Consider the following 19,753-nt stretch of genomic DNA (forward strand, 5'->3'; position numbering starts at 1 on the left):
ATTCTTTGATGAATAGGAAGTTCAGAAGAACAGCATTTAATTGAAGTAGAAATCTGTTGTAACATTATAAATTTCTTCACTACCACTTTACTGCTGCTCTGCTGAAAAATATACAAGTTATAAAAAATAGTTATAAAATAGTTACTTTTGATCAATTTAATGTGCCCTTAATAAAATTAAAAATAAAAAACAAGAAAAAAACATACATATATATATATATATATATATATATATGAACATATTGCAGTACAAAAGTTGAAATAAAAAAAAAAAAAAAATGTTTGCATTCCATTCCAACCATTTTTCCCCATTACAAATATATTACCATAATTTGACCAAAAAAAAAAAAAAAAAAGTGGTCTCAGGTTTTTGGGCTCCACTGCATTTTTCTAAATCACGAATCACATAAACAATGTGTTTATGCATAAGATATGATGCATCACATTGCATTAATTGCAAAGAAAATGTGAGAATCATGCTTAATGCTAAAGGTATGTGTAATATTTCTAAAGGATGGAAATAATCAGGGAGGTGTTTGTTGTCTATATAAGGATATCAACAACTAAAGGTCTTGTTACTGACCCCACACCACTTTTAACTCTTGATAAAATCCCTGCCCTTGTGTTCTTTCCTTTCACATCCTTATTTGGATCTCCGTTACCCTCTATAAAAACCAAGCACTAGTGGTTTGCTTCTTTAAAGTTTCCTCAGCCGAGGTGCGCTCATCAAATCTCTCTGTACCTGGAAATCTCAAGCAGTCACTATGGGTGATGCCCTGATGGCAGAGTTTGGGAAGGCCGCTCCCTTTCTGAGGAAGTCGGACAAAGAGCGTCTGGAAGCTCAGACGAGAGCTTTTGACATCAAGACCGAATGCTTTGTTGTGGATGAAAAGGTGGAGTATGTGAAGGGACAAATTGTCAGCAAGGAAGGAGGGAAGGTGACTGTAAAGACGGAGGACGGGAGGACCGTGACCGTCAAGGATGGAGACGTCCATCCCCAGAACCCGCCTAAATTCGATAAAATCGAAGACATGGCGATGCTCACTTTCCTTCACGAGCCTGCAGTGCTGTTCAACCTCAAAGAGCGTTACGCAGCCTGGATGATCTACACCTACTCAGGGCTGTTCTGCGTAACCGTCAACCCTTACAAGTGGTTACCAGTGTACGACTCTGAAGTAGTTGCGGCTTACAGAGGTAAGAAGAGATCAGAGGCCCCGCCTCACATCTTTTCTATCTCAGATAATGCTTATCAATACATGCTAACTGACCGGGAGAACCAGTCCATACTCATCACCGGAGAATCCGGTGCTGGGAAGACCGTCAACACCAAGAGAGTCATCCAGTATTTTGCAAGCATTGCTGCCGCAGGCGGAGCGACCGGAAAGAAAGACTCCAGCAAGGGAACCCTGGAGGATCAGATTATCCAGGCTAACCCTGCACTTGAGGCTTTCGGCAATGCTAAAACACTGAGAAACGACAACTCGTCTCGCTTTGGGAAATTCATCCGCATTCATTTCGGGACTAGCGGTAAACTCTCCTCGGCTGATATCGAAACGTACCTGCTGGAGAAGTCTCGGGTGACCTTTCAACTGAAAGCTGAGAGGAACTACCATATCTTCTTTCAAATACTGTCCAACGAAAAGCCTGAACTACTGGACATGATGTTGATCACCAATAATCCATATGACTACTCATTCATCTCCCAAGGAGAAGTATCCGTCGCGTCCATCAATGATAACGAGGAGCTGCTTGCTACTGACAGGGCATTTGACGTACTTGGCTTCACAGCTGAAGAAAAGATGGGAGTCTACAAGCTGACAGGTGCTATCATGCATTATGGCAATATGAAGTTCAAACAGAAACAGCGTGAAGAGCAGGCAGAGCCTGACGGTACTGAAGATGCAGATAAGTCAGCTTATCTAATGGGGCTGAACTCTGCTGACCTGCTCAAAGGACTCTGTCATCCAAGGGTCAAGGTAGGCAATGAGTACGTTACAAAAGGACAGAGTGTGGACCAAGTGTATTACTCAGTTGGTGCACTGGCAAAGTCAGTGTATGAGAAAATGTTCAATTGGATGGTGGTAAGAATTAACCAATCCCTTGACACAAAGCAACCTCGGCAATATTTCATCGGCGTGCTAGACATTGCTGGCTTTGAGATCTTTGATTTCAACACGTTTGAACAACTCTGCATCAATTTTACCAATGAAAAGCTGCAACAGTTTTTCAATCACCACATGTTCGTTTTGGAACAAGAGGAATACAAAAAAGAGGGGATTGACTGGGAGTTCATTGACTTTGGGATGGATCTGCAAGCCTGCATCGATCTGATTGAGAAACCCCTTGGGATCATGTCCATTCTCGAGGAAGAGTGCATGTTTCCCAAGGCCAGCGATCAGACATTCAAAGCAAAGCTGTATGACAACCATTTGGGCAAGACAAACATATTCCAGAAGCCGCGAGTTGTGAAGGGAAAGGCAGAAGCGCACTTTGCCTTGGCCCACTACGCAGGTACTGTTGACTACAATATTTCCGGCTGGCTGGTGAAGAACAAAGACCCACTGAATGAAACCGTAGTTGGGCTCTATCAGAAATCCTCTTTGAAGTTGCTGAGTCATATATTCTCAAATTATGCAGCAGTAGAGGGAGCAGAAAAGTCTGGTGGGAAAGGGGCCAAGAAAAAGGGGTCATCTTTTCAGACAGTGTCCGCCCTGCATAGAGAAAACCTTAACAAATTAATGACCAATCTGAAAACCACACACCCACACTTTGTCCGTTGTTTGATTCCAAATGAGAGCAAGACTCCTGGAATCATGGACAACTGTCTGGTCATGCACCAGCTTCGCTGCAATGGTGTACTGGAGGGTATCAGGATTTGCAGGAAAGGTTTCCCAAACAGGATCCTCTATGGTGATTTCAAACAGCGGTACAGAATCCTAAATGCATCTGCCATCCCAGAAAGTCAGTTCATTGAAAACAAGAAAAGTGCAGAGAAGCTGTTAGGCTCACTAGACATTGACCACACGCAATACAAATTTGGCCACACAAAAGTCTTTTTCAAAGCTGGCCTGCTCGGTACGTTAGAAGAGATGCGAGATGACCAACTTGCTCGTATCATCACTAGGATCCAAGCTTCTGCTCGTGGATTACTGATGAGAGTTGAGTATCAGAAACTGGTGGAACAAAGAGATGCCCTCATGGTCATCCAGTGGAACCTTCGTTCCTTCCTTGGTGTGAAAAACTGGCCATGGATGAAACTGTTCTTTAAGATAAAACCTTTGCTAAGGAGTGCAGAGTCTGAAAAGGAGATGGCAAACATGAAGGATGAATTCAGTAAGTTAAAAGAAGCGTTGGAGAAATCTGAGTCCAGGAGGAAAGAGTTAGAGGAGAAGATGGTCAGTCTTCTTCAAGAGAAGAATGATTTGCATCTTCAGCTGCAATCAGAGCAAGACACTTTAACGGATGCTGAAGAACGATGTGAACAGCTCATAAAAAGCAAAATCCAGCAAGAAGCAAAAGTCAAAGAGCTGTCAGAACGTATAGAGGATGAGGAAGAGATAAACGCAGACCTCACAGCCAAGAAACGCAAGTTGGAGGATGAATGTTCTGAGCTCAAGAAAGACATAGATGACCTAGAGCTGACACTGGCCAAGGTGGAAAAGGAAAAACATGCCACTGAGAACAAAGTAAAGAATCTGACCGAAGAAATGGCATCTCTTGATGAAAACATAATGAAACTCACCAAAGAGAAAAAAGCTCTACAAGAGGCTCACCAGCAAACACTGGATGACCTTCAAAGTGAGGAGGACAAAGTAAATTCATTGACAAAAGCAAAAGCTAAGCTTGAACAACAGGTGGATGACCTTGAGGGCTCATTGGAGCAAGAGAAAAAAGTTAGGATGGACTTGGAGCGAAGTAAAAGAAAACTGGAAGGAGACGTGAAACTGACTCAAGAGAATGTAATGGATTTGGAGAATGACAAACAGCAGCTAGAGGAAAAACTTAAAAAGAAAGACTTTGAAATGAATCAGCTGAACGGAAGGATTGAAGATGAGCAAATGGCTTCAGTACAGTTGCAGAAAAAACTAAAAGAAAATCAAGCTCGAATTGAAGAACTGGAGGAGGAGCTGGATGCGGAGCGTGCAGCTCGTGCAAAGGTGGAGAAACAAAGATCTGATATTTCTCGAGAACTGGAGGACATCAGTGAGCGCCTGGAAGAGGCAGGTGGGGCCACATGTGCTCAGGTAGAACTTAATAAAAAAAGGGACGCAGAGTTTCAAAAGTTGCGCAGGGACCTTGAGGAAGCCACCCTTCAGCATGAGACCACTACTGCCTGCCTTCGGAAGAAGCATGCAGACAGTGTGGCTGAACTAGGGGAACAGATTGACAATTTGCAAAGGGTCAAACAAAAGTTAGAGAAAGAAAAAGTTGAATTCAAGTTGGAATTGGATGACCTTTCCTCAAACATGGAGAGTGTGGTAAAAGCCAAGGTAAATCTTGAAAAGATGTGCCGTTCACTGGAAGATCAGATGAATGAACATAGGTCAAAAGCTGAAGAAGCCCAGAGAGCTCTGAATGATTTGTCTACCCAGAAAGCCAAGCTGCTGACTGAAAATGGGGAACTTGGACGACAACTGGAAGAGAAGGAATGTCTGGTTTCCCAACTCACTAGAGGAAAGACCTCCTACACCCAGCAACTTGAAGACCTGAGAAGGCAACTTGAGGAAGAGGTGAAAGCAAAGAATGCTCTTGCTCATGCTGTACAGTCGGCTCGCCACGATTGTGACTTACTAAGGGAGCAATTTGAGGAGGAACAAGAAGCAAAAGCTGAGCTCCAACGGGCATTATCCAAGACCAATACAGAGGTAGCAACATGGAGGGCAAGGTATGAGACCGACGGAATTCAGAGAACGGAGGAACTGGAGGAAGCCAAGAAGAAGCTTGTACAAAAATTGCAAGAAGCAGAGGAAGCAGTGGAAGCAGTGAATGCAAAGTGTTCTTCTCTTGAGAAAACAAAACATCGCCTGCAAAATGAGATTGAGGATCTGATGCTAGACCTTGAACGGTCAAATGCAGCATCAGCAGCCCTGGACAAAAAACAGAGAACCTTTGACAAAGTCATTGCAGAGTGGAAACAAAAGTACGAAGAGTCACAGTGTGAGCTTGAGGGAGTGCAAAAGGAAGCCCGCAGCTTAAGTACCGAGCTCTTTAAACTGAAGAATTCCTATGAAGAAACTCTAGATCACCTTGAGACTGTAAAGAGGGAAAACAAGAATCTACAGGAGGAGATCTCAGACTTAACAGATCAAGTGGGAGAAGGACGGAAGACTGTCCATGAGTTAGAAAAATTGAGGAAACAGCTGGAACAGGAGAAAGCAGAGTTGCAGTCTGCACTAGAAGAAGCTGATGCTTCAGTTGAGCATGAAGAAGGTAAGATCCTACGAGCTCAGCTGGAGTTCAACCAGTTGAAGGCAGATGTTGAGCGCAAGATGGCTGAGAAGGATGAGGAAATGGAACAAGCAAAAAGAAACTACCAGCGTATGGTTGAATCCTTGCAGGCTTCCCTTGAGGCAGAGACGAGAAGCCGTAACGAGGCCTTAAGAGTAAAAAAGAAGATGGAGGGAGATCTTAATGAAATGGAAATTCAATTAAGCCAGGCCAACAGACAGGCAGCTGATGCTCAGAAGCAGCTGAAGATGATCCAGTCGTGCTTAAAGGACAGTCAACTACAGCTAGATGACACACTTCACAGTAATGATGATCTCAAAGAAAACATTGCCCTGTTGGAGCGCAGAAACAGCCTGATTCAAGCAGAACTAGAAGAACTGAGAGCAGTGCTGGAACAAACCGAGAGGGGTCGCAAACTAGCTGAACAAGAACTTACTGAAGCAACCGAGAGGATGCAGCTTTTGCACACACAAAACACCAGCCTCATCAACCAAAAGAAGAAGCAAGAGTCAGATCTGCTTCAGCTGCAAAATGAAATGGAGGAGCTGGTGCAAGAGAACCGCAATGCAGAAGAAAAGGCAAAGAAAGCCATCACTGATGCAGCCATGATGGCTGAAGAGTTAAAGAAAGAACAAGACACTTGTGCACACCTTGAAAGGATGAAAAAGAACATGGAACAGACCATTAAGGACCTACAGCACCGTCTCGATGAAGCAGAGCAATTAGCAATGAAAGGAGGGAAAAAGCAGCTACAGAAAATGGAGGCACGTATCCGTGAGCTTGAGAATGAGTTGGATGCAGAGCAAAAGCGAGGTTCAGAGTCCATTAAAAGTGTGAGAAAGTATGAGCGACGCATTAAGGAGCTGACTTATCAGACGGACGAGGATCGCAAGAACTTGGCAAGACTGCAGGACTTGGTGGACAAGCTACAACTGAAAGTAAAATCTTACAAACGTTCTGCTGAAGAAGCCGAGGAACAGGCAAATGCCAATCTGGCCAAATTACGAAAACTGCAGCATGAGCTAGAAGAGGCAGAAGAGCGGGCAGACATTGCAGAATCTCAAGTAAACAAGCTGCGTGCTAAAACTAGAGATGGTGTACCTGGAAAGAAATCCCAGGATGAGTAATGTGTCTTGAGTAGTTGTGCAATCTCTCCTAGATTTGTTTGTTCATTAGTTTTAAGATTAGTACCTGGAATCCTCTGAAGGATTAAACATTAGTCAAACCATAAATGAGTGAACAAAATAACATGAAGGCAATACTCAAAAACAAATGTGTCGGCTTAGAATTTGAAATGCATTTTCATGTTAAAAATTAAATAAAATACTTTTAAAATCACAGAATCTAAATCTTGTGTTTATCCCACCACATGACATGTCAACATTAGTGGTGCAACGGAACACAAAAAATCATACTATGGATTTTGAGTCACGGATCGGATCAGAAAAAATAAATAAATAAAAGTTTGCTTTTCATTTATTACTAAAGTGAGCTTTTAAGTACTTCTATACCCCAGCTGAAACTACTAGCTTAACTATTTAAGTCAGTAATATAACAAGAACAATTGTACAAATTACAAGCATAGATGAACAGCCTTAACAACATAAAATTATAGGCTATAATAAAGACAGTAACAGTAGTATTCAAGTGCAGAAATGTAGTAATTAAGTGTAAAACAACATATCTTTGTTAAAGCTGTGGTGGTGTTTGATTAGCAGACAAGACAGAAGTAGGTATTTCTAGGCTGCTGTCTCTTTAAGACTAAATGCACGGACCTAATACTGACACAAATTCGGTTTCTTTCTCAGCTCTGTTGATGTTAACTTAAGACATGGCCATAAACTACTGTGTTTACCAGAATACTTGCCAAAACGGGTATTTTCACATACCTTTGTGCACATGTATCCATCCGTTGAGGTGTTGTCTAAAAACGCGGTTTTGGGTGTGTGCGGCAGCAGCTGAGCGCAGAAAACGGCGCGCGGGTCCCAATTCGACGACTTCATCTGAATGGTCTGATATTGCTTGAATGTGTAATTTGGCAAGACAAAACAGGTGCAGATGATAACTTTCAGTTTATACTGGTTGAATTTAACAGTTAATCCGCGAATCACATGCGTGCCGAACCGTAGGGACCGGTCCGTACGGATCACGGATAATCTACGATCCGTTGCACCCCTAGTCAACATCCATTTTTCAACAAGTTATAAATGAACACAAAAAAGACACAAAATTTATAATTTATCCCATTTATTTTCACATATTTTAGCTGACCAATAGCAATTTAGAAATTGGTTGAGGCCAACCACTTTTCGAATGGGAGCAGCACAGAACTAAACTTTTTCATACAAAAATAGGACAAACATTTAATTAGATTCAATACTGATCCATCTCTTCAGCAACGGCAGAAACAACAAACCTGAAAAAGAAAGAAAACTAAAACTATTCAAATTAAAACCACTTTAGTACGTCTGCAACCAATCTAACTCCGTAACATACAGTTTATTTACATTTCTCACAGATATCACACAAAACATTTTGTTTTCAATGCATCGGTCTAAACTTCCCTTTTTAATGGAACACTACATATTTACATTTAATACAACATACAATCCGTAACCGTTACAAAAAGAGCAGCACATTCCTCAAAAACCAGGCAAACCTCTTCTTGGGCACTTCTTTCCCAAGTGCATGTTTTAGTCTCCTACATTCAGCACTCTGAAATCAAACATATGAACTATTTATACATCTTTCTATATGCTGAGAAAATTCCAGCCTTGATATATACAAACATAAAATATATTGATCTTACAGAGACAACCCACATAAATCGAAAGACGTTACTTAAACACAGCAGGACATTTAAAACTTAGATATAGTTACAGTGGACCTCCACTGGCCCAGATACAACCTGTATCCAAACACTTTAATAAGTTACAGAGAACATGCAAATATTGCATTAATTTTGTAGATAATACACCATAAATTCAGGGCTTACATTGAGGGGACAGAATTTGATTTGTCGGGCAAAACCCTTTGGTTTATTCTCTCTTCAGTACACCTGGGGGCTGTTTCTTAAAACAATTTTACCAAACAATCCAGGCTTATTTAAGTTAGTCCGTCTTATTTTGAACCAAATCAATTGACAATAAGTCAGACTAACTGAAATAAACCTGGCTTATTTGGTAAACTTGTTTTATGAAACAGGCTCCAGGAACCAAATGAATTCAGGCTAATACAATTCAAGTACACAACATCAACAGTCCCTCGGATGACACAGTAGTGATTTAGAAACTTTGGCAAATGTAATTTGCCATACACCATATTTATTTCACAACTTTAACAGTGGGCCAAGATAATCGCAACTTTGTAGGCAATTTCACCAGCAGCTTTGACTAAAAGGAGGTTCTCACTCCTCAGATTAAAAACATCATAATAACAAAGACTATATTCTCCAGTGCCAAAATCATATTTGTCCATGCCTGGGTGGGGTTGAGAGTACAGATTTAATCTTATGTCCAGGGTATTAACTTAGTCAGGAGTAGAGGCCATGTTAAGTTTGATGCAAACATAAACGAGGCTGGGAAGGACCTTGGTAACTACTTTTCCAAAACTTTCCAGTGGAAAACACAAATGACCTAAAACCTTAAAACAGCGCATCCTACGTTCTACATCCACACATCACTGCTTCCTTTCATTCACATCAACTTGTGTCCACCTTAACTAAACTTGAGGATTTGTTTAGACACTGGATTCTCTTCGGTGTAGCAATAATTTGCAACGTCAAAGCAAGTTTGTCTAGTTCTGTCAAGTAACAACAAAAGGAGCTGTTGACTACATCAACATGCAAACTCTAACTTTCAGAGGTCAGATTCTTTCAGCTCTCGTAAGGCAGATACAGGGAACGTGTTTGTTAAATATCATTCAATATAAAAAATATATTTACAGACGCCGAGCTCAAGTCATTGTACGGATAGAAAGGTTGTGCAATTCCGTTTACAGTGGACAGATGTGCTCAATGCACAGCAACTGTTTGTTTAGTAACAGGTCAGCCATTATTTCGGGGAGGGCTACGCTAGTCGCTATCCCACAAAGATGAGGTTACTCACAGACTGGACGGTTGTGCTTGCTGCTGCAATGGTGCTTGATGCGAAGCTGGAGCTGCTTCGCAATCTTTCGATCCCTCGTCTGGACGTACGTACAAAAGGAAGAGCGTGACCGTAGCGAAAGTGGCTGCATTGACCGGAAAAGCCCGTAAAAGAGTGGACGTAAGTCCACGCGTGAAAACCCGCCAACCTTCGCGTTGGATGCTCTTCCTTGTGCAGTCCATGATGCTGCTGTACTGGTACTTTCCGCCGACCCCGTCAGCTTGGAGTCGGGATTTTATCACGTCCACCGGATATGTCGAAAGCCAAGACGCGATTCCCGACATGCCGCCGGCGAACAGCAGTTTGGGAATCATGTACGGATCCTCCGGCTCGCACCCCAGCGAACGCGTCAGGAGGTCATACGCGAGGAAATAAACGCCGAATCCCGGCGTCTCTCGGATGAGAGTCGTAACCATTCCTCGGTTGACTCCTCGCAAACCCTCGCGCTGGTAAATGCGAGCCAGGCAGTCCAGCGAGTTTTTGTAGACCTTCCGAGAGGACGACTTCTTCTCACCCGTTCCTTGCATCTGCATTCGGGTCTTGGCCAGTTCCATCGGGCAGCAGATCACGCACTGTATGGTGCCGGCCGCCGCTCCGGCTAGGAACTGGTTCATGGGCGTATCCTCGGCCAACATGCGCATGGCGTTGCCCTGAACACCAAAGACGATGGCGTTGATAAACGTCAGGCCCATCATGGGTGACCCAATGCCTTTATAAAGGCCAAACATCTGCAGAGAAGGTGAAACAAAGTGATCCAACGTGCATTAGTTTACATGCATAAATGTGACCCTGCAGCACAAAAGCAGTCATAAGCAGCACAGGTATATTTGTAGCAATAGCCAACAATACACTGTATGGGTCAAAATTATCGATTTTTCTTTTATGCCAAAAATCATTAGGATGTTAAGTAAAGATCACGTTGCATGAAGATATTTTGTAAATTTCCCAATGTACATATATCAAAACTGAATTTTTGATTAGTAATATGCATTGCTAAGAACTTCATTTGAACAACTTTAAAGGGGATTTTCTCAATATTTAGATTTTTTTGCACCCTCAGATTCCAGATTTTCAAATAGTTGCATATCTCAGCTAAATATTGTCCGATCCTAACAAACCATACAGTAATGGAAAGCTTATTTCTTTCAGATGATGTATAAATCTCAATTTAAAAAAAATATTTACCCTTATGACTGGTTTTGTGTTATCACATATGCACAGATATCAAAAGCAGCACCAGAGGTGTCAAGCATTTGAATAATTGTTTATTTATTTACCATTTTATGCCATATCAGCATAAAAAAAAACTACATTCATGGCCATTGAGAATAATAAAATGCATAAGTCTTAACAACTATACTTCAATGAATTACGGTATATGCAATAATTTAACAATATTTTACAAACAAACTATAAAAACTAACTGATAATATATAATAATACATTTAAATGTTAATATTAAATATTAGTAAAGTCAAATATAAAATGACTAAAATATTAATTCAAATATTAGAATAAAAAATAGTTTCACTTTAAACATTATTATAGTTCAAAGTTTGCATCTGAAAAGGATTGTCACCCAAAAATTAAGATTGTTACCATTTACTCAGCCTTGTCTTTCGATGTCATTTGGATAAGGAAAAAAAATTATATTTTTATTTTTACGTAATTGAGAAAAAACTAATGATGAATATTAATTCAAATATTTGTAAAATTACTACATTTAGCAAATTGCAATAAAATGAATAAAATAAATTCAATTGCGTGTCAGACTTTGATATGATTCATATTTAAATATTAATGTGAACAACCTTAAAAAAAAAACTCTTTACAGTGTTTACATTGACTAGCAGCGAAATCAAGTCAGTCAAACAAGCTAAATAAATAAATAAATAAAATATCAATTACATACAATCTTACACATATTTTTCCAGGAGAATTTTTAAGTAAATTATTCTCTTCAATAAATATACAATGGTAAGTCTTGTGTATTTGGGTATTAGTAATTTAGTACTATATTTATGTATTATTTTGGGGTGTATATATAAATATTCTTGCATCAAAAAGATTAAAACGAAAATCTCAACTGCCTCTTATTGCTTGCCTCTTTAAATACTTTAAATAAGTGCAACTAAATGTTTTGCTTTAGGTGATGTATCTTTTGTGTAGTTACTTAGACTTTGAATTGAGTAAAATGTTTGACATATTTTCTGTACTTTTGACACCCTTGGCCTCACTTACACCGCAACTGAATGTGACCCAGATTGCAAGTTTTCCCATGACACCGATCTGGTTTTCAGTGTAAGTGGGTAAAAAAAAAAAAATTAGTAATATAGAACTCTTTATTTCACTAAAGTATGAAGAATAATTAAACAACTAAATAATATTAATAAAGTGCAATATAAATATTAATTTAAATAAATATTTATAAAAGTGTTTGTGAGTGTAGGTGTTTGTGCTGTAGTTAAAACCACTGAAGTTTCCACTCACTGACTCCTGACGTATGATGGACTGGAAACAGTGATAAGTCCCTCGGTAAAGCGGTTTATCCACACTCTGGACCTGAAGACGAACCTACAGGAGAGACAACCTGATTACTACAAACCCATGAAAACAAGAGCTCGTTCTTCAGGGTTTCCTCTGAATGTGGAAACAGGTTAAACACCATTGTGGTCTAGTGGCTGAAGACCAGCGCTGGTTGCAGCCTAGTTTTAAACCTTGCAAGAAGTGATCCAATAACACATTTACAGTAATTCTCTTCGAACAAAACCAACTATAAAAGTGTATATACCTGTTTAAAAAAAAAAAAAAAAAAAAAAAGTATATGCCTAAAAATATAAACAATTAAAAAACAATTATATTGTTTATTGTATTAATTATATTATTAATAATTTCTCAGTTAAGTTCTTCCAAGTAGGGCCTAAATATTCAAGACAAGTAAACAGACAATAGTATAATAAGAAAGAAGCAACAAAACAAAAATGAATAAACAAATAAAGCCAAACGTACAAGTGACAAAAAGATTACTTTGGGTTGTTTTACATTTTTTAGCAATGTATTTCTTTTAGTTGAAACACAAGCTACTAACATAATTAGCAAACTATAAATATAGAGTATAAAATATAGGTGCAAAATCCTTAGAAACAAACTAGGAGTGATTATTTTTAATTATTTATTTTTAGAAATGAAATCTTTAATTTTTAGAAATTTTTAATTATTTATTTTTAGAAATTATTTTAATTATTTATTTTTAATTATTTATTTTTATTTGAAACAAAAGTAACGGAGATCTCAATGAATGTAAAGCAGTAAACCTGAACAGATAAATTCACACTAAATAAATAAATACAATTGTAATGAAAAACAGCCACATTCAAAAATTATACTCAAAATTAAAATCATATTAAATTATTAAATCAACTTACCAATTTATTGTGTATTGTGTGTGTGTGTGTATGTATTTTATATATGTATGTGTGTGTATGCATGTATATACAATTATATAAATATACTAGAAAAAAAATATATATATAAATGAACGCTTAGTTGCATCACTACATATAGTTAGTTACCCTGTAAGCAGAGAAGCGGTATGATGTGCTTTGACTAACTGGTTTATTTAGAAACCGAAGTCATTTTTAAGTCACAGGGTTCAGCATGAAATGGATAGGACGGACTAAAGTGTCATGACAGATAACAAGCTCCCTGCGTTAAACATCAGCCAAAAATAGCAACGATAACTGTTTGCTCGCTTGTTTTAAGAGAGTTCCTAAGAAATCAACAGCCGGTTCAGATGACAGATTTGCTCAACCTATGTGCAGCAAACTCAAACAACACGAGCTGATGATTACTAACCTTAACCGTGTCAAAAGGATGTCCGACGAGGACCCCGGCAGCACCTGCACAGAAAAGAGGAATATGAGTTTAGAACGCTTAAATATTGAGCAATATATAGTGTTTACCTATAGAAACCTGTTTGCTCAATAAAAATCGTCACTTAATAAAAAGATATTTCTGATATTTTTCTCTGAAAACATCTCGCAACTCTGATATTTTTCTCTGAAAACATCTCGCAACTCTGATATTTTTCTCTGAAAACATCTCGCAACTCTGATATTTTCTCTGAAAACATCTCGCAACTCTGATATTTTTCTCTGAAAACATCTCGCAACTCTGATATTTTTCTCTGAAAACATCTAACTCTGATATTTTCTCTGAAAACATCTCGCAACTCTGATATTTTTCTCTGAAAACATCTCGCAACTCTGATATTTTTCTCTGAAAACATCTCGCAACTCTGATATTTTCTCTGAAAACATCTCAACTCTGATATTTTTCTCTGAAAACATCTCGCAACTCTGATATTTTCTCTGAAAACATCTCGCAACTCTGATATTTTCTCTGAAAACATCTCGCAACTCTGATATTTTTCTCTGAAAACATCTCGCAACTCTGATATTTTTCTCTGAAAACATCTCGCAACTCTGATATTTTTCTCTGAAAACATCTCGCAACTCTGATATTTTTCTCTGAAAACATCTCGCAACTCTGATATTTTTCTCTGAAAACATCTCGCAACTCTGATATTTTCTCTGAAAACATCTCGCAACTCTGATATTTTTCTCTGAAAACATCTCGCAACTCTGATATTTTTCTCTGAAAACATCTCGCAACTCTGATATTTTTCTCTGAAAACATCTCGCAACTCTGATATTTTTCTCTGAAAACATCTCGCAACTCTGATATTTTTCTCTGAAAACCATCTCGCAACTCTGATATTTTTCTCTGAAAACATCTCGCAACTCTGATATTTTCTCTGAAAACATCTCGCTCTGATATTTTTCTCTGAAAACATCTCGCAACTCTGATATTTTTCTCTGAAAACATCTCGCAACTCTGATATTTTTCTCTGAAAACATCTCGCAACTCTGATATTTTTCTCTGAAAACATCTCGCAACTCTGATATTTTTCTCTGAAAACATCTCGCAACTCTGATATTTTTCTCTGAAAACATCTCGCAACTCTGATATTTTTCTCTGAAAACATCTCGCAACTCTGATATTTTCTCTGAAAACATCTCGCAACTCTGATATTTTCTCTGAAAACATCTCGCAACTCTGATATTTTCTCTGAAAACATCTCGCAACTCTGATATTTTCTCTGAAAACATCTCGCAACTCTGATATTTTCTCTGAAAACATCTCGCAACTCTGATATTTTTCTCTGAAAACATCTCGCAACTCTGATATTTTTCTCTGAAAACATCTCGCAACTCTGATATTTTTCTCTGAAAACATCTCGCAACTCTGATATTTTTCTCTGAAAACATCTCGCAACTCTGATATTTTCTCTGAAAACATCTCGCTCTGATATTTTTCTCTGAAAACATCTCGCAACTCTGATATTTTTCTGAAAACATCTCGCAACTCTGATATTTTTCTCTGAAAACATCTCGCAACTCTGATATTTTTCTCTGAAAACATCTCGCAACTCTGATATTTTTCTCTGAAAACATCTCGCAACTCTGATATTTTTCTCTGAAAACATCTCGCAACTCTGATATTTTTCTCTGAAAACATCTCGCAACTCTGATAATTTTCTCTCTAAAAACATCTCGCAACTCTGATATTTTTCTCTGAAAACATCTCGAATTCTGATCATTTTTCTCTCTAAAAACATCTCGCAATTCTGGTATTTTTCTCTGAAAACATCTCAAATTCTGATCATTTTTCTCTGAAAACATCTCGAATTCTGATCATTTTTCTCTGAAAACATCTCGCAATTCTGGTATTTTTCTCTGAAAACATCTCGCAACTCTGGTATTTTTCTCTGAAAACATCTCGCAATTCTGGTATTTTTCTCTCAAAACATCTTGAAATTCTGAGTTTGTCTCACAATTCTGAATTACGACTCACAATTTCGAGTTCATATCCTGCCATTCTGACTTTTTTCCTTCTCAGAATTGTGAGAAAAAAAAAATACAGATATACTGCTTGTTTTTAAAAATGAATAATGTCAAAATGCATTTTAGCATAATGTTTCCTACACTTGGTGGTGGTCGAGGAGACACCCCCCTACATAATTGTAAAGCGCTTTGGGTGTACAGTAAAACACAAAGTGCTATATAAACGCTTCATTCATTCATACTTGTGTGCTGCACTGCCACATGACCACATTTAGCACTGAATTTTGCATGAAACTGTTATAAGCACAGCTGTAAATGAACAACAGTGTAAATTCTAGGATATTCAGTGTTTTATTTCAATCTGGTTGGATTTAGCACAACAACACAGTCAGTCATTGGCTGGCAATCATTGAAAGATGTTAATGTAGGACTGGAAATCTCACAGGAGATCTATCTCAGTATCTCACGGGGTATTACATATCAGCAGTTACTGCTCCATGCCAAAGAGACCAATGACAAATCCACATGGCTGGACGCACATGTGCTCGGGCTGATGGGAGTCAGTCCGGACTGAAGGCGTTGGTCCTTCCTGACCAATCAAAACGCGTCTTTTACTACAAACTCAAAATGTCAGATGGGGCCAAGAGCTGACTTAAGATGACAGTAATGTTACGTAAAACCAAAAAATACATACATATAGTAGTTAGGCTACAGAGCAGGGCGACATTTGCTGCTGATACAAAAAGGCTAAATTTGATTAATAAATCTAATTCAGAGAGATGTTTTAATAGTCAGTAAGTTTGATTAATGTTGAATGTATTTACAAATCAGTGCACATAAAAACATTAAATATTATTATTTTATTTTTTTTCAGCTTTCTTTTTGCGTAATTGTGTAAAAATGTTTACAAAAATTCTCTGTGTGGCATGTTTTATATGCTTAAAATTAAATATTTTTATATTTTAGATCATTAAATATCATTATTACCGGTGTTGTTCACTTAGTGAAACACGGCATGCCTTCATTGTTTATTTTTGATTTACTGATTTAAAAATAATAATTTTAACCCATCATGTCTTTTATATTTATTGTCTTTAATATCACATATAAAGTATTGCGAAGTTATCATTGCTTGTGTATAATTATATATATATATATATATATAAACAACTAATAAATAAAGATTTATATATAGATATGTAATTATGTATATTTATATAGTAGTTATAAGTAATAAAATTAAGATATTAATATATGCATTTATTTCATTAATTATTGAGTGTGTGTATACACTCACAGTAATAAACAAGTAGTAAATAAATAAGGTATACATATATTAGTATATGTTTTTATGCATTTTAGTATAAGTTGGAAAAAATACTTTTCAGCTCAGTAATAATAAAAAAATAAAATTAAGCCACATAATCTAATTATTCATTTATAAATTTAAGGAAACAAACTGTGTCTTGTCCCTCATGATGCTCTGGGTTCATAACACCTGTGATCCAGCTTTTATGAAGCACTGTGTCTGTAAGTTGAAACACGAGCCGGCAGGAGCTTCGAGAGACGTGGCCCGTCCCGCGGCTGGGATTGGCTCCCGCAGGGGTGTGTGAAACACCTCTGCGTTTGACGGGACATGGACAGACTTTTGGGAGGGGGTTATTCTGGGCTCTTCCGGGAAACACATTCCACAGCAGCTCACGCATGACTGATATTCACACAAGAGAACAGGACGACTTCAAGGAGGCTTGTAGGTTACATATTCAATTAAAGTCAATCATAAGGAATCAGTCTGCACACATTTGAAGTATTTCTAACCTATATCATAATCAAACAATCTGTGAGTGAATCTGAATGCGTTTGTTTAGTACCCTGAAGGCCTGAGCCAATATTCAGATTTGCTTATCAATAGTTGATTCTTAAGCTTTCACATTTTCCTCTCATGTTGGTTACAGACTCGCTATCCGTGACCAAATCTGTCCAGTTAAGTGCTTATTTGTGACTATAATGTATTTGCATTAGAATAGAATTTATAATGAATGCTGAATAAATAATAAAAAGTAAACTGTAAACTGCACAAATGATACCCATTCAAATTAGTTGTAGAAAACGTGTATACACCATAAATACTGTACATACAGTTACAAACAACCTAAAAGGTGCTTTGGCTCAAAATGATATGATTTCTATGGAAGCTTGTTTCTACCATAGGATGAAATAAGGAAAAAGTGAAATCTCTCACAATTTCTGCTTTTTTCCTTGCAATTGCGACACATATCAGAATTACAAGATAGAAATGTGAAATTTGAGAAGAAAAGTCAGAATTGTTTGATACAAACTCACAACTGTGAGAAAAGAATCTCAGAATTGTGTGCTTAAAATTTTTTTACATTTATTTTAAAAACAAAATTTGAGAAACAAAGCCCCAACTATGCATTTATATTTTGCAATTCTGAGAAAAATGTCAGAATTTAAATAAAAAAAAGTTGCAATTTTGTGGCAAAAGCAAGCTTCCGTAGTTTTCACCACAAAGAAAAATGTTGACATTGTAGCCACATTTAGAACGTCCAGCGTTCAGCAGCAGTAAATCAGCCACAATGTAACATTCCAGACTTCAAAGGCGGCAGAGCAGAATTCCATCACGTGACTCAACTTACCTCAACATAGTTCAAAAACAACAAACTGAATTTCATTTATAGAAAACCAACAGCTAAAGAAAAGTTGCAGAAAATACAGTAACTGAGATAGATAGATAGATAGATAGATAGATAGATAGATAGATAGATAGATAGATAGATAGATAGATAGATAGATAGATAGATAGATAGATAGATAGATAGATAGATAGGGCATAATTTATCTTTTCTAATCTATTATATCTGCTCTTTTGCACATAAAATAGATTAATCATCAGTATTTAAGAGGCTCAATAAACACAAACTCTATCACGTGTCCTGCGTGACGTGGCTTCCTGTTCCACTACAAATAATTAAGCATGTGTGACTCCATCTAACCGTGTAAATTACATCAACGAGCTTCAAAATAAACTCCACACACGCGAGTGCGACTAATTACTGCACTTCAACTGTGTGCAGACGGGTCTAAATGTAAAAATACAGTCTGTGTTTGACTGGACGCGGGTTAGACCCTCTTAACGAGCTTAACTAAGTCCTAATCTAGCAGACAGGAGGAATTTACTGTACTCTACTGTACTCGTAGAAATGCCTTACCTCCTATGCATCCAGCAAGGAAGTCCATCACTGCTTCAAAGCTGACAGAAGCAAGCAAGCGTTGCTTTAGATGAGCTCAAACCTGTTTTGAAGGGTTAACTGGGTTTTGGTCGCGCTGGTTAGTTGGTTAGTTAGTCAGTAAGCTAGTTAGTTCCTCAGGCCTGAGCTGAAACGCCTGCGATAGGTCTTGAGGTTCAGAAGCGGTTCTCTGCACCAACTGTAAGTCACTAATCGCGCCGTAGTGGAAAATATCACCTACTAGCTTGACTACCACCGCCTGGGTTCACTGTCTATTTGTGTAGCGGGTTCTGGATGGATGGGTGTCGGTGAGGAGGTGTGTGTGCGTGCGCCCAATCGCGATCCGCGGATTTAAAAAGGATTCCTGTTCCTGCTTTCTGTGTCATGCGCGTTTGAGCGCTTTTCCTGGCGAAGGCGCGTTTACGAGGCGGGTCTTCGCTATTGGACGGTTATCGAGGACGTCATCGCTAGGCGTTTTAATATTCAGTGGCCAAGCCAAGCCATAGGAGGTTGGGCTCATTAATATTCATGACGTGCCTTCGCCGTTGTAGCGTTAGCGCCGGAGAGTCCGACTCGTTGGAGTGAATCGGTTCGTTCGAATCGAGCGATTCATTTCAGTTTTTCATTTTAGATAAATAGACATAACATTTATATTAAAGAGATTCAATATTGCAAGTATAACAAGAATAACTTCAACATTTAAACACACCATTGGATGACAGCGTAAATAACATAAATAATACAGGAAAACAATAAAGGATATATATGCAAATCAATTTATCCTACAGATCATTATACAGTTTCACAAATTTGACACTTTTTTGTTGTTGATATTTTTAGTGTCATAATTAGGTACTTAAATTCACAAAGAAAGTTATATAATTTGGGTAATGCTGAGGAAAATGTACATTTATGAATATATTTTGCCAACATTTCCAACATGAAAAAATAAGAGAATATATCGCACATAGTTAAATCAATATCTAAACTGGATTCTGAAGCAAGGA

At 38.0% G+C, this 19,753-nt stretch overlaps 2 protein-coding genes across 2 annotated transcripts; one reads left to right on the top strand and one right to left on the bottom strand.

Moving 5' to 3' along the window:
• Positions 1–268: 268 nt before the first annotated feature.
• On the top strand, positions 269–6,855 carry myh6 (myosin, heavy chain 6, cardiac muscle, alpha). The gene has a single exon (XM_058755609.1). It carries the CDS (start codon positions 764–766, stop codon positions 6,572–6,574), a length of 5,811 nt encoding a protein of 1,936 aa, XP_058611592.1. The 5' UTR covers positions 269–763; the 3' UTR covers positions 6,575–6,855.
• Positions 6,856–7,677: 822 nt separating this feature from the next.
• slc25a29 (solute carrier family 25 member 29) lies at positions 7,678–19,172 on the bottom strand. The gene is made up of 4 exons (XM_058755610.1): positions 18,729–19,172; positions 13,448–13,491; positions 12,083–12,166; positions 7,678–10,320 (listed from the first exon to the last, which is right to left on the bottom strand). The coding sequence occupies exons 1-4, from the start codon at positions 18,754–18,756 to the stop codon at positions 9,550–9,552; spliced, it is 927 nt and encodes a 308-aa protein (XP_058611593.1). The 5' UTR covers positions 18,757–19,172; the 3' UTR covers positions 7,678–9,549.
• Positions 19,173–19,753: the final 581 nt, after the last annotated feature.

Source organism: Onychostoma macrolepis, chromosome 20, assembly GCF_012432095.1.
Source record: "Onychostoma macrolepis isolate SWU-2019 chromosome 20, ASM1243209v1, whole genome shotgun sequence".
Taxonomy (NCBI): Eukaryota; Metazoa; Chordata; class Actinopteri; order Cypriniformes; family Cyprinidae; genus Onychostoma; species Onychostoma macrolepis.

What these genes read in the sequence shown, in the direction of transcription:
- myh6 (XM_058755609.1), top strand. Translation starts at nt 764, where the DNA reads ATGGGTGATGCCCTGATGGCAGAGTTTGGGAAGGCCGCTCCCTTTCTG.
- slc25a29 (XM_058755610.1), bottom strand. Translation starts at nt 18,756, where the DNA reads ATGGACTTCCTTGCTGGATGCATAGGAG. An exon ending in CCTTGCTGGATGCATAGGAG is followed by an intron (nt 13,492 to 18,728) that starts GTAAGGCATTTC and finishes TTTTCTGTGCAG; the next exon opens with GTGCTGCCGGGGTCCTCGTC. An exon ending in ATCCTTTTGACACGGTTAAG is followed by an intron (nt 12,167 to 13,447) that starts GTTAGTAATCAT and finishes TCTCTCCTGTAG; the next exon opens with GTTCGTCTTCAGGTCCAGAG.